Source organism: Acanthaster planci, linkage group LG03, assembly GCF_054643075.1.
Source record: "Acanthaster planci isolate LZ-2023a linkage group LG03, COTS_SCS, whole genome shotgun sequence".
NCBI classification, from domain to species: Eukaryota; Metazoa; Echinodermata; class Asteroidea; order Valvatida; family Acanthasteridae; genus Acanthaster; species Acanthaster planci.
This window is the reverse complement of record NC_141779.1, coordinates 17,883,165-17,908,109: the sequence shown is the minus strand read 5'-3', so window position 1 is coordinate 17,908,109 and position 24,945 is coordinate 17,883,165. Positions and strand designations below refer to the sequence as shown.

Here is a 24,945-nt window from a genome sequence, read left to right as displayed (position 1 = left end):
TTGATTTTTGCCACAGGGTGGTTTTATAGTTTGACCCAAGTTAGTGACTCTCACCTTCTATATCTCACATGTAGACCTCATCGTCACACTCGTCATCAAGATGCAGCCAGTGCTCCTCTCTTTCCTCCTCCCCCAAAGTGGAACGAGCCCTCGACCAATCCACAGCCTCCAGCGGGTCACATGACTCAGGCACCCACCAGCATTCATCCACGGAGCTCCTGCCAAATCAGTACCTAGTGACGGCAGAGGTTCACCAGACCCCACCCTCTGAATGTAGCATTGAGGTATATGCATGTCTGCTAACTTGGACCCTTAACCTCAACTTAACCTTTACAGTGCTCAATGGAGTGAAATATGACAGTAATGCAAAGTAGTTGTCATTAATTAAATTTAATTAACAGTCAACAGGGTTCAGGAAGTAAATGGTGACTCCTGGATGAAATAAGAAGCAATGCTGAAAATGTTGGCATTGCCCAACACCAGCCGAGATTAATCTTGTGAGGAACTGTAGATGTTTTGGAAAATTGGAAGGAAATTTGGCATGGATGACTGGAATACCTGTTTTCTTGTCCAACAGGATGATCATGTGTTCGAGGACATACTGACTGTCCGAAAAAATGTTGATACCTTCTCCCGAGAGGTCCAGTGCTCAAGTCTTTCTGAAGAGAAGCAGGAGTTAGAGAGGAAGTACCATGAAGGTAAGACGTTGTGCAAGAGCACTGTGCAGTGTGTGCTGTGTCTGACCATAGAATCACTAGGTATGTCACGTAGATACACGGATCATCTGAGAAGATTGACTCAAATACAGTTCAAACCTGTGACCACCAAATTGCTAGTCCACGAAGAAAGGTGTTCGCTTTTAATAGTAAGTGTTGTTTGGTGATCAGGTATGCAAGACATGTATCTTCACCTCCAGATTGGAACCTATCAGTGGAGGTCAGCATTGTGGTCAAGTCCCCACAAGTCCCCGCAAGTCCGAGTCCCCCACAAGTCCCTGCAAAGCCATCACAAGTCATTCAGTCTGAAGCCGAGTCACAAGCTATTCAGTGAACTTCGATAAAAGCATTCTTTTGTCATTGTTCAGTCTGTTACTTGTGACTTGTCTTGTGAACGTGGTGAAGGGACTTGTAAAGGGACAAGTGTGTGATGGACATGACTACGACACTTGGTCTACCTCATAAACAGTTGTCAACCAATCAACAGCCTGGATTGCAGGATCTCACGAAATTTGTCTGTATATGGGTAATTCCAGAAATTAGGGATCCAAAAGTGTGACATTTTCATGTCCCTGTTACACCTGACCTTTCCTATTTGACATGGAAATATAATGGTCCTGGTAACGATTTACACAATCTCACCATTTTGGGGGCCAATCAATCTCCTTTTTCAAAAGATAGTGTGGGGGCACTTTTAATGCTAATGAGCTGGCCAGAAATTCTCACTTGAATTAGTGGTCTGCACCCTGATGCTGTTGAACCGATTGATATTCAAAAATTGTTCGTTTCATCAGTGAATGTTTTTCGCATGCATTCTGCAGTCTGTAATGAAAGAACGAGACTGGAAGAGGACCTCCACAAAGCCAGGCAGGAGGTCATTGACCTCAGGAATCAGCTGTGCATCAGTGAGGCGCTTCATGAGGAGGTTTGTGCATTAAGTCAGCTCTATGACGATTCAGTGACTCTGGACTTGAAATTCTGAATCATGCATCAGGTGGAATTCCGCCCAGATTTTCTCTTGGACGCTGCTTGTCAGACTTCGTCAAGCTGGCCTGAAACAATTGTCATTGTCTCCTACTTAGTCTTGCTGTGAAGTTGTGGTGTATACATTAACCTATAAATGCTCCCCAGTAATCATCTTGGAAATTTTATATGTTTGTATTTTAACTTTTCTAAGCAACAGTAAGACACATTAAATTGTTTTTTTTAATTTTTTGGTCTTCAATTTCCAGCAGAGTAAAATTTGTGATTTGCGAATAGAAAATGAGCTGCATGGCAGTTGGTTAGATGCTTCAAAAGACATCACTGACAACCAATCAGAGAACTGTATAAACCTGCCAGCACTAAGCCCCACCGAGCACCTTCGCCGTCATAGCAACCCTAAAGCCAGGTGAGTCTTACAAGTTGAAATTGATCTAGGGCAGTTTGTTAAAATTTGTTGAGTGCTTGGTAGAAGGACATTCAGGCATTTTCTTCTTCAAAAAAAAAAAAAACAACTCTCAGTGGCTTAATTACTCATTACTCTCATTACTGCATTATATGTAGTTGGATGTGTGGATGTGTTTTGCGACTTTTTAAAATTAGAATTTAAGAATTTTTAATTCTTTGATTTTGATAATGGGAGTCATGTTGACATTTAATCATAGATTTATTGTCATACAAGATAGCTGTGATACTTGATCACTGTGTGAGACTGGAACTGTCAATGGACAAGTTCTAGGAGTGAATTTTAGTGAAATGATGTAAGCCAACGTTTGGCACATTCCGACATTATGGGTAACTGCAAAAACTGCTTCTACGCATATTAACTGCTGCTTCTTCTTTTCACGTTGCTACAGCTTAGCTTCATCAAGTGTTCCAACATCAGTCAGCCCCCACCCACCATCTCAGCCACGCACCCAGTCACCCCCGCATCCACCCTCGCCTCACTTCCTCGCTGGCTGTCTGTGCACACCTTGCCAGAAGCTGCAGCAGGAGGGCGCCAGGCAGGCTCTGCCATCTCAGGGGTACACCATGATGAGGGGACTTAACCACAGGTCAGTGATCATCGTCTCATTCTTCATTGTCCACCGTGTATGATAAATATTCACTGTTCCACACTTTGGTTGGAAGTTCATACCCCTTCAGGGGCACTTTGTGTTTCTGTTCTGTTTTTCTTCTTGTAAATATATATGTAAAAAGGAAACATTCCTTTTCACAAAACCTCGTTCTCTTGCCTAATTGCAGGCCTTTTTTCGAATTATAAGTGAGAGATGAACACCATATACTTTTCTCAAATACGTGAAATTTCAAACGTTTCTCAAATGTCGAGCAAAAATGACAAAGTCCTACTTTATATCCATAAATAGTTGAGAATGTTACTGTCACTTTCCGCCTAAACAAATATACATGTGCTTTCTGTGCTGTTCATTGTTCATGCTGTCATTCTGTTCGTACTTTTTCCAACCAACCTCCAGTTTTACAATTCATCTTGATGATCATGTGGCTACAAAAGGTGACAGGACAGGTTTGATCCGGTACATAGGCCATCTGGACAATGCCAACTCACCTCAGGCAGTGTACGTGGGCTTGGAGCTCGACGCACCAGGTATGAGCACCAGGGACTTCAGAAAGCAAAGAAAGAGACGACGTGTACCAGGGGAAAAAAACAGTCACCACAAACAAAACACTATTGAGAGATGTCACCAATGCCATCTTCACCACACGTGAAATTTCTTCATATGTAATAACCTATGCTTCAGGGTTGTTCTGTACTACTGGTACATTTTATGGCCGCCCAATAAACAGCACCTTGACGGGTTGCTTGACATTTTGCCGAATGTCTATGGTCAGTTGAATTCAAAGACTTTCTTCGAACAGGATAAACAGAATTAATAGAATGCTTTTATTGCAGTTGTGAATAACTTGGGATGTGATTTGTGACTGTATGACTTGTGATGAACCTGCGGGGACTTCTGATGGTGCTTGCCTACAAGACTGTAGTTAAAACATGTTAGTTCTTACGTGAAGTTCATTATTGAGCGCCTGTTCAAATCTGCCGTTTGGCTGAGCCGCAACTGAAATAGTGTGTTCAGTTGTACTAATTTTGCTTTTGTTATGTGCAGATTAAGGTTACATCTACATGCCTTTCCTACTTTTTTTTCCTGACTTTCTTTTGTTTACAGTTGGTCGCCATGATGGCTTCACTCATGGAAAGCGATACTTCTGGTGTCATCGTAATCACGGGCTCTTTGTGCCAGTTCAGGACATTGCTGCGATCATCAAGAAGGTGAGGCCCGCTTTGTCTTGAGATGCTTGAGTTCAGTGTTTACCTGGACAGCTTTCTGAGCAAATAATCAGGCTTACACCATGAAGTTGGCCTGCAGTTGTGTAGAGAGAATATTTGATTCATCATTATCTGACAAGAACCCTCATTTTTTCCATTTTATTACCCCCCCCCAAAAATGAATTGAAGTACGCTTGTTGTCAAGTAACCAGTAACCCTCATTACCTGCGAAGAAGAGAGGAGCTGGATTGGTGGACTGCTTCAACTGGTTACCTGGCCCATATGCAAAGACTGTACATTTCAACCCAAATTGGTCATGCTCACACAGCATGGCTTGCAGCAAGCATGGTGTGCCCCAACCAAATGGACATTGTCACCACATTATAGCTGCCATGTCTTGTAGTAGCGTGGAGCTTTGAATGCGTTGTTTTTGTGCCATTTTTCCTTCCAGCCTGTGAAGAGACCGAAGACGGTGGACCCAAGCCGTCGCCATGGGTCGGCCAATCACAGCCTCAAACACCCGCCGAGGAGCCATGCAGTAGAGGTGAAGCATAACAAGTCAGGGAGCCACACATCATCAGGGAAGAGACTCCTATCAGCCGATAGCACCAGTCTCAAACAGAATAGGTAAGTTCAGTTTGAGTTTCTGCCATAGTTGGCAGTAAGGGCGCATACTGATGGAAGCCAGTGGCTAGGATTCACCTGTTGACCAGTGTGCTGCAGTAAGCCACAGCCAATGCAGATGCAGCCTTATCTTTTGAATGTGGAAATGTCACACTTTGTGCAACATACATCTGACAAGAAGTGAACATGATTTTTTTCTTCTCTTCTTGCTCTCTCTCGACAGAGTTCTTCCAACTCCGTCAGTCACATGATGCTTGGCCAAGAACAAACTCAACATGTCACAACTCCTGATGCTTCAAATTGTCCAATGCAGACAGCTCTAACAATTTTCTAAACATTCTCATGAAGTGTCTTAAAGTCAGCAGTTGGCAGTGTACGTCAAAAATGTAGTCAAAAAGGCAGGTTTCAAAGTGTCTTCAGTTTGGTCCAGTGTGCGTGCTTCCTGAATGCACCAAAATTGCACTTACATGTATTACGATAAAAAACAAATTGGAGAATTAAAAATGAGTGGTTTGTAGATATTGAATGTTCATTTCTCCAACTTTAACTTCATAAATTGATGGCAATTCCATTTTTTTAAATCTGTATTCCTATGAAAATAGTGCTAACAGTTCTCAGTTTAAAAGAAAAATCTTGTTTTGCTTCCTGCCAAGGTCTGACTGTCAGACCATCTTTGAATATATCAGAAAGCATGTTTTATTTAAAAAATCTTGTGTTCAATTGAAGTCATTCCAATATCTGCCTCTTTTGACATACGTCTTTTTGAAAATTTCTTTTATTGTTTTGGCTGTGATTGTTGTTTCTTCATCATTTGATCACTTTGCATGCACTTTAATTTTGTTGTCACAATCATTTATTTTGACTGGTGGCCTTTTTTCTTTGGGTCACAAACTCTGCACATTTTCACATCAACAATTTCAAGTTCGGGCTCATACTATTGTCGTACAAAAATTGTGCTTTTAAATGGCACAGCAGGTTAAAACCATTCCCGAAGTATCATTGTCAGATCAAACAGGAACTGTGAAACCTTTTCTTTTCAGTGTTTTTCAATGGGATTTTTTCCAGCTGGTCTGTGGTTGATGGCAGCCTCTCCATGCATCGCCATCGTCTTATCTCCTAGAGGCAAATATAACGTAATAATGTATGAGCCTGTTCTTGAGATGGTTGTTCTTTTTGACAGGGTACCGTTGTACCTACTTTAACTGTACACATTCACCTCTGTATATTTCGACAAAGTTATTTGCCATCCTTGTGTTTGTTTTGATTAGTGTGTGCATTTCCTTAAAGGAAAATCTGCTTAATTGTCTTCCCTGCTGCACTTTTGGGGTCATCGTACATGTTTTGTGTGTGTGAGTTTGTTTCTGCATTCAATTGGGGACCCTGAACAATAGAGGACAATAAGGTCCCCGATTGACAGAGGGTCCCCGATTGACAACTGTGTACAAAACATATGGGTGGTCTTCTGAAAAAGTTAAAGTACGAACAAAAGAGGAACAATAAGGGGTCCCCAGTTGCAGGAAAATACACACTTGGATGTGTGTGTTTTTTGTTTTTGTTTTTTTGGGGGGAGATGGGAATAGTCATCAACTGATGGTAAACTTCTACAGAAGACTCTCAGGTCTCATAACCAAGTGCTTAATATTGAAGATGGGCTTTTTGCAGTATTTTATCAGCATCTGGCTGCCGTACACTCAGTTGTATTTTCCATGAGATTCATGTATCAGAAACCTAAAGCTTAAGGTGCCTCTTGCATTACTGAATAAAGTGTCTAGGGATGATATAGAATTCTTTATCGGCATAATTGCTTGCAGCAGAATGAACCACATTTGCAACATTCTTGAACACTTGCTCGATTTTTTTTTACAAAAAAAAGTTTTGTGGGGAGAGGTTGTTAGCTTCTGTCTTTTTCTTGCGAAGAATGACTCCATTACTCTAAAGAATTAAAATGTCACTTTTTTTTTGTTTCCTGAAACAATAATCATGTTTTCCAAAATCCAGATTTCTTTATGTTGCACCACAAACTGTATGTGTAGAATCTAAGGGCTGTTTATTTAATGTTACTCTGTAAATGTACAAATAGTTGATTTCATTCTTTTGACCATCTCTTGCCTTACTACTTCCAGTAACTTTCTGTATACAATTATAAAGCTGTTTCAAGCCTTACGTTGTGTCGTGAATTACTTCCGCAGTCGTGGGTTAAATGCTATTCCATCGGATCAACAAATCTCTTATCCATTGCCTTGTTACCTTGGAAATATGCAACCGAAACAATGACTCAGGTGAAATGAAATATAAGTTCAAACGGCTCAGGTACTCGGTTTGCTCAGTAACTTTTTTTTACTGGTTTAATGCCACGATTCAGTTAATTGGAAACTTTTTGTCTGCTTTTCTAATCATCCGTTTCATTGAGAAGAAACATCGACTCCGAGCTGATCATGTGCCGTGGGTTTCAAGTGCTGCTGTCAGTACAGTCTGAAAAATACGCTTCCCGTTTAGGAAGACATTTTCTTTTAAGTCGAAGTTTGGTAAATCAGTGTCTGTCAGTTCTGAAACAAGGGGTTCTTCAACTTTCTTTGAATTGGTCGGTTATTTCCAGGCTATCACAAATGAACCTATCTGCTTGCATTTTTGTTCTCTGAAATTCAACCTGCATTTGTTTTTAGAAAATTGTAATATTTTGCTATGTACTTTTTGATATTCATATTTACACCTAACAAAAGTATTTTTTTGTAAATATGTTTCTGCTTTATTCAGAAGAGCTATGGCCTTTGGAACAGTTCGAATACTTTGTGTATATTTGGAAAAAGTGTAATTTCTCAAAAGTAAAATGTTATTGGAATGCGTATCCAGTGACATTTCTTTATTAAAGACGTGAATAACACGTCAGAAATACAAACAAATCATGTGGAATAGTGCCCATTTGTGTATATATTTGTTGGGTACAAAAACTCTATTTGGCGACGTTCTCCTTTGGTCATGAATATGCAACAAAGAACGTAATGTAATGGATGATTCTTCAAATATACATGTACTGTATATTTTCCAGATCTTTAATATACTACAGAGGTACACGAGCAATTTACATGTGAATTTCCTTGGTATATGTGGTTGTCATTGTGTTTCAAGAGCAAAGTAAATAGCCGTTTAGAGTTGCTACTCTCCCCCTTTATTCCCTAAGATGATAAAAAGTCCATCTATCAGAACAAGGGAGAAATTTACCAGAATGGTTAACCGTGTTTGGAAATAAATTCCGCCAAGCTTTTGGAATGTTCTGTCTCAGACTCAACACTAGTTGGCCACTGGCATTCGATGTGGAAGCCTTAACAAAATGCCCGCGTGGTCCCTCGATTTCCCCCCCGAGACATTCTTGGCATGATGAAATCTAAATATGCCATAAACGACGAACTCCACCCGGACACTACACGAGACGCAAATGACAAAGAGGAATGGGAAGATCTTCATTCTTTAAATAATTTAATTCACACCAAAAACTAAAAATAATTTTTGAAATTTTAAATTTAAAAATTTTCTAGCACAGAGCATAAAACTCTGACAAAGGTAAATAATTATTTTGTAAAAGACAAATACATTTCAGATCTTTAGAACTTCTTTTTATTGCACCTAATCATAAATACAGTAAAATACTTCACGAGATCTGAAGAACAGGCATTTGGATGACATAAAGAAATGCATATCAATTTTTATAAGCTTTGTTACAACTGTATGATTCAAGCGTATGGACAATTGTAATTTTTATATAACCTCATACATGCATGACAGAAACAAGTAATTCAAACTGGTTACGATACAAACTCTGAATGCTCGAGTACAGCTAGAAGGAAACCAATGCTGTTAAGGGTTTGATAAAAAATTGAAAGATTTCAACTGAAAATCCCCAGCCACCATTTTTGATTGGTATTGTGCGTCAGTGTGTCATATTGTAATATGCCCATATGACAGGAAGATCAAAGAGGCTTTCATGGGAGTTGGCATATTTCAAGCAACCAATCAGCGTTTGTAATTTCAGCGGTGTCACCAAAAATTATCTCTCGGTGAGCTGTCCTTGTCACAGCTTTGCTCCAAATTATGCAACTGTAGTATAGCGGGTAGGAAGAGCATCTTGTCCTTGCCAAGCACTCTCTCCATATTCTTCAGTATGATCTCATCCGGTACGATGTGGTTAAGTTTTCCACCTGACACGGATCTAATAAAGTCCAGGCACGCCGCAGACAACTGAACCCCGATTTTCTCCTCAAGGTAGATGCGAAGCGTTTCCACTTTCCCGCGAACCTCTCGCGCTGAATCCCCAACAAACACTCTACAGCGGACGAGGCATTCGTTTACGTCCGCTAACATGTCTCCATCCTGCTCGTGACTGTTGACTCCGCATGGAAGAAGTCCATCGTTTCTGCTCTCATGCAGACGGATGGCTTCGCCGTTACGCGACTCGCGTCTGGCAGTTTTTCTCTCTCGCACTGTGCAACAAAGCCCGGAATCCACCCAATGACTCGGATTGTCACAAAGATTATCAGAACTGGGAGTGCTTCCAGAATCTGAAGAATTTTGTGTGCTTTCGTCACACCTCTCAGAGACTTCAGGAACATCGACGGGAATGACACTAGGAGGGTTTTGACAAATGACGCCGGTCAAGGACGGGCTTTCCAAGACGTATGTCGACTTCATTAGCGATCTTTTCGTCACGGCGTTTTCTCCATTATAGTTCACACCAACGAGGTTCACAATCGGAGCTTTCCCTTCGAGACCATCTGGGATTCCCTTACTTATTACTACTTCGCATTTTGCCTGAAAAATCAAATGGAAAATTGTGTAGGCTCACAAAAATGTTTCACCGAGTTGAATGACAATTTTAAGTTAACAGAGCGCTGCATGTATACACATAAGGAGTAAAATGCTTTTTAAGGAAATCCATCGGAAAAGGTAGAGCTTACCGTTTTTGCGTGTACAGAGCTTTTTCTCTTCGTATAAGATGTTTCTCGATCTGATTTCTGGGCATCTATCTTATCTGCGGCATTTGTTGACATGCTTCTTTGTTTCCAAAGCGTAAAATCAGTTGAATCCTGACTAGGCCTATAATGGTCTGGATTTACATTGGAGGGGTTCACCTTGTTGGACGTCCTACCAGTGCTGGAATCTCGACAACGTCCTTCGGTGTTTGGTGCATGTGGTTTACAGTTTCCAGCTTCACTAACGTTACAAGTTGTTTCTTTTCGAACCCTCGGAACAATTTCACCTGGAGTGAGTTCGCCATCATTCAAGTGATCTCTAACCGAGAGATGCCGCTGTTTGCTGGTGGATTGTGAACACGTCGAGACGCCACAGATTCGTTTGCCCATAACCGACGCGACGGAGTGTCTTCTAGCTGTCTGCAGTACATCCTGTTGAATCGCCCTTGCGCTACTTGGAACTGATCCACGCGCAACTCTGACATTTTCTTCCCTGTACTTTAAGCTATGACTCCCTTTCTCATCGCTGATTGTCCGAGGTGAGGAACACTGCTTCCTGCACCGGTTAGTGTACGCTAGCACGTAACCCCTGATGCCAGGAGTAGACAAGACTTGATCAGCAGACGGTCGGCGCTCAGGCTCGCCTCGTAGCAACACGGAGATCATATCCTCCAGCAGTGGTCCATAGTGCCTGTAAGGTAAAACGAAAAACAAATTAGTGCACGATATAACTATACTACATATTCGAAAAACACACTGCTGCATGCATCTTGGCTACCAGGAGAAGATCCTGTGAAAAGGTATCTTCTCTTCAAGCCTCCGGCATCTAGAATCAGTGCTTCCAAGAAAACTCAGAACTTGCTGAATCTAAATTAAGGTGTGACAAAGCATACCTCGGTATTGCCTTGTAGCGCCCTCTCATGATATTTAAAACCAGTGAGGAGAAGTCGGAGGCCTCAAAGGGATGAGCCAAAGCTGTCATCTCATAAAGGACGCATCCAGCCGCCCACATGTCGCTCTTCTGATTATATCTGGCATACAGAGAGTTAAGAAGTCACAATGCAGGGCACTTTTGGAACCATTCTTGCGAAACAGCCTCCCTTAATTACCGCCGAGACGTCAATGATCGTCAATGAGTAACTAGCACCTCTTTAGAAACGTCACAAAATGATTGATCCTCTGTTAAAGACAAAAACTGTCTTATGAATCGGTTCTTGTAAATATTGCGAAAGCAATGGTTCTACTTTTACCAGCAGAAGGATAAAAAAAATCTTAGTGAATAGTAGACTCTTACTATCAGGTTGAGGCTGAAACTCCCAATCCACATAACTGTTGGCCCGATGTAACAAAATTCTTAAGCAGCATCTCAACTGGGACTTGGGTATTAGGCCTAAGGGGATCAAATAAAGCCTAAGCCACACTGTCACGATATGGGCCCCGCAAACCCTCAATTAACCATGGACGTGTCTATCGACGTGATGAGTTGGGAATACAGGGCCCCAATTACAACTTCCTACGGATAATAACGGTTGGAAAAATAGCCACGATTATCAATGGAAGGCCATGAATGGTACGATGGCTGCAAGAACGTGCCATAATGAATTGCGATTACACTGAGATTGTCCCACTTAAAAAAAGGGTCACTGCGCCACGATAGTGTTGAACAAGCTCAAAATTCTCGTGACCATTCCCGACCTAGGAGGATCACCCAAGGTTCTGCAAGATTCAAAGATGCCGTTACGCATGTGTCCGCGATTTGCTGCGCTTCACTAAGACTAGAATATGGGGTGTATCGAATTCGTGACTGTGTAACGTAGGCTTAAGGTGACCGGTGGTTACATCGAGAAAAGGCCACGAGTTGTACATTCTGTGACAACGGTTAAGGATACGGTTTTCGCTTGCATATTTCTGGCGACATGTAGTACGGTGTTCCTATAGCAGTACGAGCGTGGTCCCTGGTGTCTCGAAGCATTCGAGCTATGCCGAAATCACCGACCTTGATGACGCCTTGACTTGTCATGAAGATGTTCTGTGGTTTCAGATCTAGGCAATGGTTTTTGAAATAATTGTTATTTAACCTATTAGGTTAGGCCTTCCTACCAGCATTTTGCTTTTTTTTGTCCTAATGCAAGGAGTATCCTCCCCGTGAAGTCTGCGTCTCCCTTCTTTATGACTACACTCCACCACCAAAGGAAAAAATACATGTATCTACGGTTACTTGATTGTCATGCTGTACGTTGTCAAACTATCAGATTTCATTCAGTTAATTATCTACATCATTCTTTTGTAGCAGGGTTTGAAGCAAGGGTGATTGAGGTTGAGTTTTCCCCTGTTTGCTGTCTCTTGGCAATGCAGATGCGCAATTCTCTTACGGGACTTAAGAGCAGCACATATAGACACACGATGACATTATTTAACATCTACTCGGGCACATGGAAGTAAGGCTGTTACTGGTCAAGAGATATCGTGAATGATTGATTAGTGCTAGCGTAAGTGTAGGCCTTCTTCGTTTACAAACATTGCTTTGCCGTACACAAAATTCATCTTGGGCCTTTGTCTCAGTTAATTAAAAGGGGAAGTTTTTTCTTCGTACTTGGATGAGGTGTATGTTACTGTTTTAAAGCTGCAGGAGATTCTTTAGCACCAGTGGAATAAGTCCTGTTGTTTTTGTATTAGAGTCGCAACTCGTCATACTTAGTGCTAGCTACTGGTAGGCAATAACTGCAAATAATGTTGCTACCACCACAAGCAGTGGTTTTTACGTAAAATAGCCGGAGTCAACCCAACAATTATTGCAATTTCCAAAAATTTCAAAGCAGAACGTCAGTCCATCAGATGGCACGTCTGTGTCAAACTCACCCCGATGTAGGATCTTCTTTTCGTGTATGTAGCACAGGGCGAAACAGATCTGAACAAACCAATCCATGATACTATCCTCTGTAAAATTCTGTCCGGCCTGCCGGTTGGCTTGGATCATTTCATTCAAGTCACCTATTAAGGGAAAATGTTTGTTTAAACTGTCAAAGTTTAGTACCAACTCCAGTTGCGCACCCCCGGGGGGGGGGACTTGGGGACTTGCGTCCCCCCCCCGGTTTTAATTTTGTTCCTCCTGAAAAACAAGATAGGCCTACGATATGTACGTACACCTTCATGTAGCCTACATCTAAACTACTACAGTTCTGATAAAGCTGTACATCCCAGTCTCAGGCTGTTGTGGCGCAGGGGGGGGGTTGAGCATCATGAACTATTTGGGAGGTAAATTCTGGTAACAGAGACCCCCCCACGAATCCACATATTTTTGTTTACATTACCCTCCGATTGTTTCTATTTTTATGTGGAAATAAAGTTAAAGTTGGAGTTGAAGAAGTTGTAGGTGCCCACTGACCAACTTATGTTCCGATTGCACATATGACGGCTTGGCTTTGAGTTCAAACAGATGTTCCCCTGAGGGAAAGAGAACTCACCGCTGAAAAAGTCTTTATTTCCATTTGCTTTTTATAGTACAGCTCTACAGCAGAATAAATCTCCAAGGACTGAGATGTACCGTATCCGTCCTCCACGATTTTCGAATGTTATAAACACCAGTAAGTTTAAAAGGAGCCAGAGATGGTAGGCTATTCCTGCCGTTCATCCTAGGAAGAGGCCGTCAAAATTCTCCAAAATATAAGGCCTACTTTTTCCAAACAAGTTGGGGGGGGTATATGAAACTTGTGGATTTCCAGTTGAATTTATGCCTATTTGTCTTGTACCTTTATCAGCATACTCCATAGCAATGTGCAGTGTCGCCTCTTCTACAAAGGCTTCCCGATACCGTACCACGTTGGCGTGCTTCAAACCGGCTAAGATGGCGACTTCGTTTACCGCCTGGTTCCTGTCCTTCTCAGTCATTCCGGCGAGGTGTATTTCCTTGACAACGTACGGCCTTTGACTGGTCCTAGATCTCGCCAGCCAAGCCAAACCAAAGGTGCCTCTCCCAATGATTTTCAGTCGTTCATACTTTGCTGCCATTTTCAGTTTACTGAAGACTGTCCCAAGTTTGTTGTGAGGTAAGCGTATACATATATTGCGCTCAATGCTCGGCTTATACGTAACTTTCGGCACACCATGTGCTCTTACTTAGATCCTTTTTAAGGATTCAAATGTTAACGTGAAACGACAGTAAATTCTGACAGCGGCGTCAAGTATGTTGAACTCTACACACAATAACACGTGGTGTAACAAAAACCCTTACGCTGTACGGGTCGTGCTTTCTTTCCTTTCAGTGAATTTTTCTAAGCGCTCCAGCGTGATTGTTGAGGAAAGCTGTTCTGCATCCGTCCAGATGTTCTAGTTATTCATGTCTTTCTCAACTATTCCTGGGCTAAAGTCCTACTGGACCATTACCAGCTTAGCTACAGCAGTTCGATTAGAAACGTTGCCGTGACGTAATTGTTTTGTATCTCTCTTCTCTATCATTAGGATAGGTAGTGCCATCCTTCCGGCACAAGCACAATGCATCTCTGGTGTGGACGACAGGAACGATAATCCGTCCACTCAGCCGTCAAATTTATTGATGTTGGACCTCAGTAAACGTGTGGTTCAGTGCTTTGATTCCTAGAAATTTTCGTCACGGTAGTTGTTCACGTGGTCTGGTTGACTTAGTCTCCTGGCTTGTAGTCAGCCAGTGTGCGCGTGCACTGTCTGGATTGTCTTTCAGCCTGCATCTCTGTGTAGAGTTTCCCAAGTTCAGTCCGTGTTAAGCAACATTATTTACAAATTCACTCCAAAATTTATTAAATGTGCTGTTTTCTCTTTATCTGAAACGTATATTTGTCATTTGTGGTCCTGTAAAATAGTAACTAATCAATGAGTGAATTATTTTTGATAGTGGCATTTTTAGATCTGTTTTCTGAATCTTTTATATCAAGTCCCTTGTCAGTATAATTTTCCCTTTTTCCCTCTGTCGTCGTTTCTACATATTGATCACACTACTAAGACCTTCATAGTCCCATGCCTCCTACTTTTATAATGTAAATGAGAAAAATCTAAATTCTCACTGTTGCAGAACACACGAAATGTCAACTGGTTTATCAATCAACAGCAGAGAGCAGTTTCTACCAAAAGAGGATACGATGGCTCAGCATCTGAATAAGGTAAGATTTCAATTCATTATAATGCCCCTGTTCATAACATTCATGACAATGGACAGTCACCTTTCTTTGTCCGTTGAAAGTACAGATATAAACCAAAGTCAACAACCATTCACAAAACAACAACTTGCTATTGACATAACCCATCTTCTTATTTCTCAATTCTTGATACTGATTTCCCCTAAATGAATTAAGGCTTGCACATCGGCTGTCGCTAAGGTAACTTAAGATGAAGCCTAGGTTAATGTCAAACTTAGCTGTGCCAACGACTTCATATTAGATCACATTACTCAGCTATACCTGGCGTCACCCTGACAGTGTAACACGTCCTTCTTGGTGCAGAGCTGAGCTTTGTTAACAGCCAATGTCTATTGCGCTCAATGCAACGCTTGTTTTCAGAAGAGCCAGTGGAAAGCAGTGGAGTTCATCAGAATTCAGAGTTTTGATTGCAGCAGGTGACCCTCGTGATCATTTGGCATCCGATCACGGCACACTATTTTCACTCATAGGGGGGCCTACATAAGTTGTCTGCCAGCCTGGAAAACACCCAGCACGCCCATTCATAATCTGGGAACGAGGAAGGGACAGTGGTGATACAAGTAACCGACAAGTGAACACGAAAAGGAAACGTGGTAGACTTGAAAAATCTTAAAATCTTGCATGCTCATTGGCCATGATCATACACGTAACTTTTACTTAGCTCTGCGCTCATTCAAAACGCTATTGTACCCGCTGCAAATGAAAAATAACAGACCCTCAAAGTAACGCACGTTATTAATTTACTTCCTTCTGATTATTACTCTAAAAGACTAGCTGGTAATACTGTACAAAGTGGATTAGATTTGAAGTTCTGACACGTTGGACTTTGATCTTGCTTAATACATGGCTTTGCTGCGGAATAAAATTCTCCTGTTCCGCCACATTCCTGCGAGTCGCCGGAATCCAGTGTGTGTCACACGGTGCAGTGGTTTGTACTGTCTGGGAAGGCGAATGGTGGTTGACAGCGACCAGTGCATACAGCGTCTTCGTCACACTGTGCGTGCTTTGAAGGGTGTACCATCACTTTAATCTAAGGACTCTAAAACTGAAACAACGCAGTGTGGTCGGTGATGGAAGTTCTCAGATATCCATTGCCACGGATGATTAATCAATCCACTCTTCCGTCTTCTCAACACCGTGTGTCTCAACACCGTGTTGATTTTTCATCGAAAGAATGAAACGGCGGCACGTGCAGATTTTGATAAATGCTATGTGGGCTCGCGGTCGCTTCTAACTTGGCGAATCAGCACCTTGTCCTCGGCTGTTTCCAAGGAAGATGTGGATTCTTCACCTCGGCTGAAATAGACTTGAGGGAGAGCAAAACCCGTTTGGATGATCTTTTGCGCTTAAAAAATGTTTTCTGCCAGAGGCACCCGTTTCTCTTATTAGCCACAAATTTGACATAGGGAGTGACCTATACATTGTGCAATAATAGAACAAACTCACACCCACTTTCATACTTTGTTGGTCCACATCGCAGCAAACTGGGATCCCCTAAACGTAGTAGTTAGTAAATTTGGGAATTGTGCCAGCAGGTAGTTTCCTTGACCGTGGAATTGTGAAAGGAGCCGGTAAGAAAAACACTGAACTATAAGCGAAACCAACAAAGAGGGTTAATTTCACTTCGACCAATCGGTTACAACTCACGCTGTCGTTTTCCAACACGACCATTCGATTGATTTTCACCTTGTTTTCAGACACAAGCATCCTCGTGAATGTTTTACCCGGTAAAAGTTAACGGTTGTACATGTAATTGATTTTGTCTGTGCATGCGCCGATGATGCCAATTTGATAGGTACTGGCCGGGCAAAGGGCAGCGTAAAACAACTCAATGAAGTACTTTCTCACCAAACCGTTGCAAGCAAGGAGTGTCGAGGAAGCATTGGCCAGCGGACTGACAAAATGAGACACGGTTTCGTCGTGCTGTTGCACTACAAATCATTCCACTGAACAATATCGCAACCTAACTCTCGAGAAGTAGTGAAATTGTAGTAGAACTGATTTTCTGTAACGTTGGTTTTTCACTCATGGACCAAGTGTTTTTTAATGCTGTGGGTCAGTGCAAATTTGTGCACCTTTGGCTGTGCTCTTGACATCCCTGAACAACAGAGGATGTTTGTATTGAAGAGTGTTCTGGAAAATTCACTAATTCTGAACTAGTTTTCGGAATTGAACAAGCTCAGTGAACTTCAAGGTAAAAGCATCTCTGGTGGAACACACATCACTAAGAACACAGAATGGACAGCACAACTGATACTCAAACATCGAGTACTGCAGCAGTAGTTGTACTAAGAACGTTCTTCATTGCGATGAACGCCTTGGCCATCGTTCTCGTCAATATATTGAACATTCTCATTCTGATCCGAGCCAGCATCGGCTCGGAGCCTGCCCGGATCTACATTTCTTCCCTCGCACTGGCCGATATTCTTGTCGGTCTCTTGGCATTTTGTAGCACCTTGCCGAGCGGTCACGATGGGTTCCCGTTTGGAGTCGAGTTGTGCCAGGTTGCAGGATCGCTTTTTGCCATAGGGGTGATGCTCAGCGTGACATTCCTGGCTTTCATCAGCGTGGACCGGCTCGTAGCTGTGACCATGGCACTGAGATACGAGCACCTTGTCACCCGTAAACGAGCTGCGGTTACGGCCATTCTAGCTTGGACTGTAATATCAGGACTTATGTTGATTGCAATATTGCTCTGGCCGGATATCATGGATTACAACGAAGCCACATTCTTCTGCGAGCCCAGGTTTGAAGATGCGAATTTTCCTCCCGTGATGTTCATAGGAATCATGACTTGGATCTTGGGCTGCGACTTGACTATGACGGTTACCTACGGACATTTGTTCCGTGTGGCACACCGGCACTCGCGTCGCATCGCGGCCCAGGAACTGGCCGTCACGGCCGCTGCCGTGCACGGCGGCGGACCCCCACGCCGGAGCCGTGTGATACCCTGGAAGGACATGAAGGCCGTGCGGATGAGCTTGGCGGTCACACTGGCCTTCAACGTAGCGTGGGTTCCAACGATCTGCCTGGACTTTTACAAGTTCACCAGGAAGACGAACGCTTCACCTGGAACCGAGTTTGCAATCACTTGGCTCTCCGTGTCCAACAGTTGGTGGAATTTTCTTATCTACAGTGGAATGAATAAGCAGTTCAGAGATGCTGTCAAGCACCTTGCAAAACAGACCTGGGCAAAATGTAAAAGAGGGACGCCGGAGAGGCAACCACAGGACCGGAACTCCCCAGTCCAGGAAATCCAACACATTAGAGAAACCCGGCATAGAGTGGTTTGGGAGGGCGGTGAGAGACACGTTGTGGGGGAAACCTCCTGCTAAATCTTCCTGCTGAGACTACACTTGGGAGAGCAAGTCAGTGCACACAATCTGACTTCACACAAAGTGGTAGGAAGACTACGGAATCTTGACTTGATCCACTGTACTGTGTGTGCGGAGAGGGAGTGTAGCCTAATGTTGGGGTTGCAACTCAAAACAAGATGAGTATGGGTCAGAGATTAGAATCCAACAACTGGCAACGTGATTGTGTCCTTGGGCAATCCACTTTACCACTTTGCAGTTTTCTCCCAGGACATGCATACGCAGACTGAGACGTATATCCTATCAAAGGTCTTTTCATACCAAATGAACTGGAGATGAGCACCTGGTGAGACATATTGGTTGGGGACAGATTGTAGTTAAGAAGGGACAGGTAGTTATTTTAAGCATGGTTTTAGTGTGGGAGGTTTTTTTTCGCCTGTAACAAACGGCGTTCAAGTAGTGCCTCGTGTTTGTTCCAACGTTGCAACAATGTGTGTATATGAAGAACAAAACAGCACAAATTACCGTATGCCTCAATCGCGAGTGGACATACCAACGGGAGGATGGCTTGAAATAACAACGTGTACTGGGATTCTTCAACTTTCGGACAGTTGGTCCAAAAAGACAACAGATACTATCCACAGCCGTTGAAGTAAGGTACAAAGAAAAGATGCCTCCGAAGCTACCAACTGTTTTTGGAAGGCTGTTTAAAAGTCGTGAGAAAATTCTTGCAATGAGGTACATTCGGTGTATACTGTCATTTAACAGAAAATGAGTAGAAGTCAATTCATAACAATTAGAAATGTAGTCCAACCGGTAAACTAAAACGGATATAGTGTAGCTTTGTTCTTTGTGTATGAAATCTATCCAATGTAGTATCCTGAAATTAAAAACATTCGTGTAATGCGACAAAATTCAGGGACAGGCCGGAATAGATACTGTTTTTCTTATCGTGTTTTTTTTCGAAGTAATCGACCGTATTACCATTTAATATTTTCTGGTTACACCACAATGCCGAAAGGTACTGCGAATGAGTACATGTAGTCCCTAATGCAACATCGAACATGATTATTACTACCCAGTTCAATTTTCTCCCTAGTCCGTAAGCAGCACAATATATCACTCGGATGCTGTCTCCAGGCCTGGAGACAGCTGAATGCGTTTTTTTCAGTGCTTGTAATTGTTTATTGTAAATCATTAATTTGAAACATCCGGAAGCCATGTTGACTTCGGCAACATAACAACTGCTAACAGCTGTACTCAAGCGTAAGCTAATCGCCGCGCGGCCAAGGAGAAATCATTAATTTTTTTTAACACCAACCAGTTTCGAAAAAAATCAACAGTAACAGACCTACTGCAATTTGTTGAAGGGTAGATAGAATGGAATTTTTACAATACAAAACTTCATTATGAGCCTTTACACCTTTATACACGTCCCCCTTGGAGCAAATACGGAAAATTGTGTGTGTTTATACCCATCATCCAGCTGTAAATGGTTACGTACATGACAACAAGCAGTCAACCCTTTCTCAGAAACGTTTTCAGTGAGTAAATTCTGGGTTTGCAATGATAGAAGACCCGGTTCACTGAACTGTATCTTCCCCCAATGACATCACAACAACAGCACCCTCACTTGTCCAGGAAAGCATGGATAATTCAAAATTCTAAAAAGTACCCTTGACAGTACATCTAACCGAATAGAGATGTAAACTAGTTTTCAGACACTCAAGAAGAGTATAAAGTTGCAGAAAAAATGTGTATAAGAAATAGTTATTGCAGCTTCACTTTAAGGTTGTCTTCTTCGGTGCGTGTAATTAGAACCGAATAATTACCCGTATACAACTGAATTCTTCTTTTCTCTTGAAATATGATCATATAAATATTTCCAAATAGGTCACTTGGGAGACATTTTGTGGTAAATTTTTTAACATTAGGGAGACATCGGTCATTAGGGAGACATTTCAATGTCTCCCTAATGCTCCAACTACCAAAAGGAGGAAAATCTTTACTGTCCACATTGTGAGAGATGATAGATTAGGGTCTGAAAGGAAAACATGCAAAGTTTGGTTAAGATCAGATTAAGGAATATTGAATTATGGGACGGTAAAGTTTGAAATATTTTGTGCACGTTCCTATGGGAATGTCTCCCAAGTGACCCATTTTCGGTAAAAATGTTAATTCTATCCTCTTCAAGGATTTGGCTGTTATATTTTTCGTTGACGTGTCGAGGTCCGAATATCGTCAAAGATGCTGGTTTTTATTGGCCACCCGTGCGCAGATCCACTGTTGTCCAAACGCTCTCTCCTTAATAGAAATTTCATTACATACATGTACGTAATTTAATTAAACGGCCACATCAACAGCTGTATAACGACACACACACACATGAAACTAGCTTAGAGAGTGGCTTGGAGAAATTCAAGTAGGCCCAAAGCTGCTTCGTAATGAGGAATACAGAGTGTGTTTGCCCGTGCAAAGCACACACGCCGCTCTCGTACTATCGCAAGAAGGGACCTCAGTTGAACGTGTTGTTAATTTCCTAGAAGAACTCGCTTTGTTGCGAGTACCATTACCACAATTGTTTGTCGGCAAGGGGTGTCTTTTCATCTCGATTCCCTTGAGGTAAAGTTAAGCTAAAAGAAATCCGAATGACTACATCGACGATTTTGCACAAAAAGAAGGAAGTCATCATTTTAAGAGCAAGATCATAGCACCGTTTTCTCTGGTGTATATCACTGGAAAGATTATCTCTCTCTCCGGTTATTACCACGAGTTCACAATTTCGTTGTTTCGTTTTAATCGTGATCATAGCACTCAGTGCCACAGTGTGGCAAAGCGCCCTCATTCGTCCCAACTATGTGATTATCATTAGTACGACAAACATAATGGATGAGAGCAAAGACGGCTTCAAGCAGAGATCCTCTCAGACATTTACGGAGGTTTTGTTTTGGTCTCCATGTATTACGCGTGGAATAAATGAGGAGGTGTCATCTATACCACGCTTCACAATTTATACGAAGAAATGGCACGACAAAAAAGGGCCGTTGTTTCCCCCGGCAAATATGTACCAACGTCTTTGTATTGTGTATTGAGACACATTTTAGATTGCTGATGAGTAATGGGGAAAAAGTTAATTAAAAAAAAAAGCTTCCTCTTCGAAAGACTTTTATCCTCCAAAGCAGTGACTCCTTTTTTCAAAGGTACTCTAAATCAAGCAGCATGCAATTTACACGGAGATATTGCTATAAAGAAATGCATATCCCACTAAAATCGTAACAATCAACCATTTAACTATAAACTAATTTTTTCACAACCTCCATCAACCTCCAATCAATCTTTAAAAAAATAAATAAATGCGGGTGTGTCAAAGGTCGAGTTCGGGCGGCCTGTTCTTGACACGGGTTTCTTGTTCTCGCACTCGAACGGCGGGAACATGACTCAAGAACACTGTTCTCGGAACAGGATCACACACCTATGGTGTTCCATATGTGCCATCCGGCGTCGCATTTTTCAGCCGACGTCGCATTTTTCGACGGGCGTTGCATTTTTCGACCACCGTTGCATTTTCGGAAAACTTGTCGTGATTTTGTATTGCTGACAACTTCTTTCAACCAAGAAAAAGTAAAATTTCTCTAAGTTATGGTGCGTGACATTTCTTCGCCAAGAGTAGTTACATTTTAAATTATAGACCGTAATGCGATAAACGCTCCCTCGGGAAGCATGTCTGCAAGATGGCAAATACCATACCAACCAGAGTGAACAATAGGCCTACTATACTGGGTTTGATTTTTGTGGTAAGTAGTCTAGTAATCATCAGCACGGGGACATTTTTCACTCAAAAAGCTTGCAGAAGTGAGAAACCAAATTGAGCGAGGTGAACTTCCACGAGTAATCGGGTTCATTAAAGGGTTTTTAATTTATTTACATACAGTTCGTCGACGCATACATGCTAATTTAGCCGTTTCCATAATCATTAAAAATATGTACGCACACTTTTAGCATCCACGTCAACAACGTCAGGTCCGGCTGGACCAAGGTTGACCATTGATGATTAATGACTTATCACATTGAAAGGCGACGCAAGTATGAAAATGCGACGCCGGTTGAAAAATGCGACGCTGGTTGAAAAATGCGACGCCGGTTGAAAAATGCGACGACCGTCGAAAAATGCGACGTCGGATGGCACATATAGAACACCATACACACCTCTTCGTCGTCGCGTTTTACAGGAACACACGGAAATACTCGTGAGATTTTTATTTTTGAACAGCTGCAAAAAGTAGAGAGATGGCTTCCAAAGCCATAGACAATGAGAAGTTTTGCAAATTTAACATTAATTATTTTCCGTAACACAGAAATGAATGTTCCTGTTTATATAGAAAAAAATTCAGCCCATCCAAACGTTAACTCTCGAATAACGTAGCCTACATGGACGCCGCCATGTTGCATGTTGCTTGTCACTAACTACCAGCGATAACCGGTTGTTTGTTCCCGGCGTTCGAGCGGCCGACTCGCGAACAACAAATCGAGCTGTTCGTGAACATACGGTAACAAGCCGCCCGAACTCGGCCAAAGACGCGAGCTTTCTTTTTCTCGCCTTTTCGTCGCATAAAGTAGCATTTCTAAACACCAGAGGGCGCATTTCATAACAGTCAAGGTATACCGCCTGAGGATCCCTCGATTTCATGGTAAAAGCTGCAGGAATTGTACTCGGCGCGCCATCTGAACGGAAACCATTGTCTTACGCATCCATACATTTTGAGTCAGGTACGGTACTGTTATAATCTACTTTTACGGTTAAGAGTGGTCAGAACTTGATGGAATTATCGTAGGGGCTCCGTGACATTACTGCGTCAAACAGTAAATTAATGCCGCACCTAAGTACTTCCACTGTCTCGAGTGGAACATCTTAAGTTGACGTGATGCCACAGAACCTAACCACGGTATGAAAGAGTGCGCCGTCATCTACATGTTGGCAGCGAATAACATGGGATTTCAACTTGCAGCTTTGTTCCCAATGGTTGACAGAAACCCTTGAAATACTCAGGCCCCAAAGCAACAATTTTTGTAGCGCCACAAGTGAAGGTAAGGACATTATTTTGTAAAAACTGCATCACCTGTTCGTGTTTGCGATGAGTTGCATGATCGGTTGTTTCTTCGAAGCATCTCTTGTAACACACTTCTGGACTTCAACCCAACGGTTATGAAACTAGAGCGCAGTGTTGCTGTTGGGAGTAATCCTGGAAACCTTTCAAGTAGTGTACCATATACGATGGGCCTTTCGAAGATACGTAACCATCTCTCATGACCTCTGTGATGCCATCAGACATGAAAGGGGAAATTTCTCTCAAAAAATTTGAAAAGAATCATCAGGGAAAATGGGGTGAAAGTCGCTTCTGCTATCAAATCTTTATTTGTCTTTTTTTTAAGTTCACGAGGAATATATTCTAACAAGACCCTTTGAAAAGAAAAAAACGCCTAGGTATTTCTTACATTAGACCAAACCGGTACAGCCACATTGCAGCAAGTACCAGAGTGGGCAACATTCAGCTGCGCGCCTTTTGGCTGTTAAAAGATATTTCGACCCAGTTGATTTTCTTTCAAGGCGATAAATGACTCAAAAATAATCCCGTCAATCAATCAATAAATCTAGTCAGTTAATCGATATCCAGGAATGAACACAGCTCCCAGCACACACACTCTCACTCTCTCTAGCTGAATGGGCCGGCAGGGAGGAAACTTGATCGATCTGCGCTGCTCACTAAACCGACGCATAGACGCATGCTCTGCCCTGTCAGTATTAAAAAAAATGGCACGACCAACTAAACGGAAATAACCTTCTCAGATAAATGTAATAAATGGGATTTACCGGAGGTGATGAATGAATCGCCCGAATACATTCATTCACTACTCAAGTGCATGTCACTGCAGCTAAAGCCAAGATGAGATTTTTTGGAATAATTCCAACTATGTGGTAATGAAAAAAATTGCAGGCCCAGTGCTATATGCACGAACGTTCATTCCGTCTTTTATTCTTCCACTTGTGTGGGTGTGGGGAGGGGGCATCAAGCTTAATATTTCTGGAGCACAAATCAAACAATTTAATGGTAAGACACGAGAGACTCCATGTCAGACGTTTCGTGCCGAAAACTGCTTCTGAGAGGTAACGGCAGTTCATTTGTTATAGTTTTATTTATCTGTCACCATCTTTATTAGGGTAACCCATCCAGCAAAAGCTGATCACGTGGGAACCTCACAATGAAGAAACAATGAAGAAAAGTTCAGATTAAGAGGTTGGAGGGAAAACCCATTGAATCAAGTCGGGACTGAAACTCAATCCACATGGTCCCTGTTGGATTCGAACCCGGGCCGCAGAGGTGAGCGGCGAGGAAAGCGCCGAGACTTGAACTCGAATCCCGCGCTTTACCACTTGACCCCGCGCTGACTCCAATTTTTGCTTCAGACTCTTGGTCAAGTGAATGAGAACCACAGTTTCTAAGAAGGAGTAATCAACTGCTGAATTTTTGGTCCAGCGTCTGTCCCGGTGTAAACTTGACCTTTATTAATAATCAGTAAATTGTTCAAGTCGCGTCCACAAAAAAAGAGTTCCATTCTGGAATATATCAAGGACTTTCTCAATACCGGAGGTGATGAATGAATCGCCCGAATACATTCATTCACTACTCAAGTGCATGTCACTGCAGCTAAAGCCAAGATGAGATTTTTTGGAATAATTCCAACTATGTGGTAATGAAAAAAATTGCAGGCCCAGTGCTATATGCACGAACGTTCATTCCGTCTTTTATTCTTCCACTTGTGTGGGTGTGGGGAGGGGGCATCAAGCTTAATATTTCTGGAGCACAAATCAAACAATTTAATGGTAAGACACGAGAG

The 24,945-nt window shown here is 42.2% G+C and overlaps 4 protein-coding genes across 9 annotated transcripts in view; 3 read left to right on the top strand and 1 right to left on the bottom strand.

The window, feature by feature from the left end:
- The window catches only part of LOC110973031 (uncharacterized), a 39,245-nt gene extending 31,368 nt beyond the window's left edge, over nt 1–7,877 (top strand). For 4 of the 5 annotated variants that reach the window (XM_022223436.2, XM_022223433.2, XM_087134484.1 and 1 more), the window contains exons 4-12: nt 75–284; nt 578–698; nt 1,538–1,641; nt 1,949–2,106; nt 2,555–2,752; nt 3,173–3,303; nt 3,881–3,984; nt 4,433–4,608; nt 4,829–7,877. In XM_022223436.2, coding sequence (XP_022079128.2) covers nt 75–284; nt 578–698; nt 1,538–1,641; nt 1,949–2,106; nt 2,555–2,752; nt 3,173–3,303; nt 3,881–3,984; nt 4,433–4,608; nt 4,829–4,856 — 1,230 coding nt within the window. In that variant the 3' untranslated portion in view covers nt 4,857–7,877. The remainder of the gene's footprint in view (nt 1–74; nt 285–577; nt 699–1,537; nt 1,642–1,948; nt 2,107–2,554; nt 2,753–3,172; nt 3,304–3,880; nt 3,985–4,432; nt 4,609–4,828) is intronic. The other variant, XM_022223434.2, reaches the window with a different exon arrangement.
- A 185-nt stretch (nt 7,878–8,062) lies between these two features.
- Nucleotides 8,063–13,900, bottom strand: LOC110991123 (uncharacterized). Its single transcript, XM_022256308.2, has 6 exons — nt 13,319–13,900; nt 12,429–12,560; nt 11,459–11,612; nt 10,463–10,600; nt 9,555–10,260; nt 8,063–9,408 (listed from the first exon to the last, which is right to left on the bottom strand). Exons 1-6 carry the CDS (start codon nt 13,575–13,577, stop codon nt 8,638–8,640), a joined length of 2,160 nt encoding a protein of 719 aa, XP_022112000.2. The 5' UTR covers nt 13,578–13,900; the 3' UTR covers nt 8,063–8,637.
- Nucleotides 13,901–16,974: 3,074 nt separating this feature from the next.
- Nucleotides 16,975–18,072, top strand: LOC110991158 (beta-4C adrenergic receptor-like). The gene has a single exon (XM_022256374.2). It carries the CDS (start codon nt 16,975–16,977, stop codon nt 18,070–18,072), a length of 1,098 nt encoding a protein of 365 aa, XP_022112066.1.
- Nucleotides 18,073–22,861: 4,789 nt separating this feature from the next.
- Nucleotides 22,862–24,945, top strand: part of colq (collagen like tail subunit of asymmetric acetylcholinesterase) — a 35,310-nt gene continuing 33,226 nt past the window's right edge. For both annotated transcript variants that reach the window (XM_087133939.1, XM_022256311.2), the window contains exon 1: nt 22,862–23,136. The gene's annotated coding sequence lies outside the window, so the exon portion shown is untranslated. The remainder of the gene's footprint in view (nt 23,137–24,945) is intronic.

Bases quoted from the DNA above. Each gene is read 5' to 3' on its own strand.
- LOC110991123 (XM_022256308.2), bottom strand. From the start codon at position 13,577: ATGGCAGCAAAGTATGAACGACTGAAAATCATTGGGAGAGGCACCTTT. The intron at 11,613-12,428 runs GTGAGTTTGACA...ACCATTGCCTAG, and splicing joins AAAGAAGATCCTACATCGGG to ATCTGAAACCACAGAACATC. The intron at 9,409-9,554 runs GTAAGCTCTACC...TTGATTTTTCAG, and splicing joins GCTCTGTACACGCAAAAACG to GCAAAATGCGAAGTAGTAAT.
- LOC110991158 (XM_022256374.2), top strand. From the start codon at position 16,975: ATGGACAGCACAACTGATACTCAAACATCGAGTACTGCAGCAGTAGTT.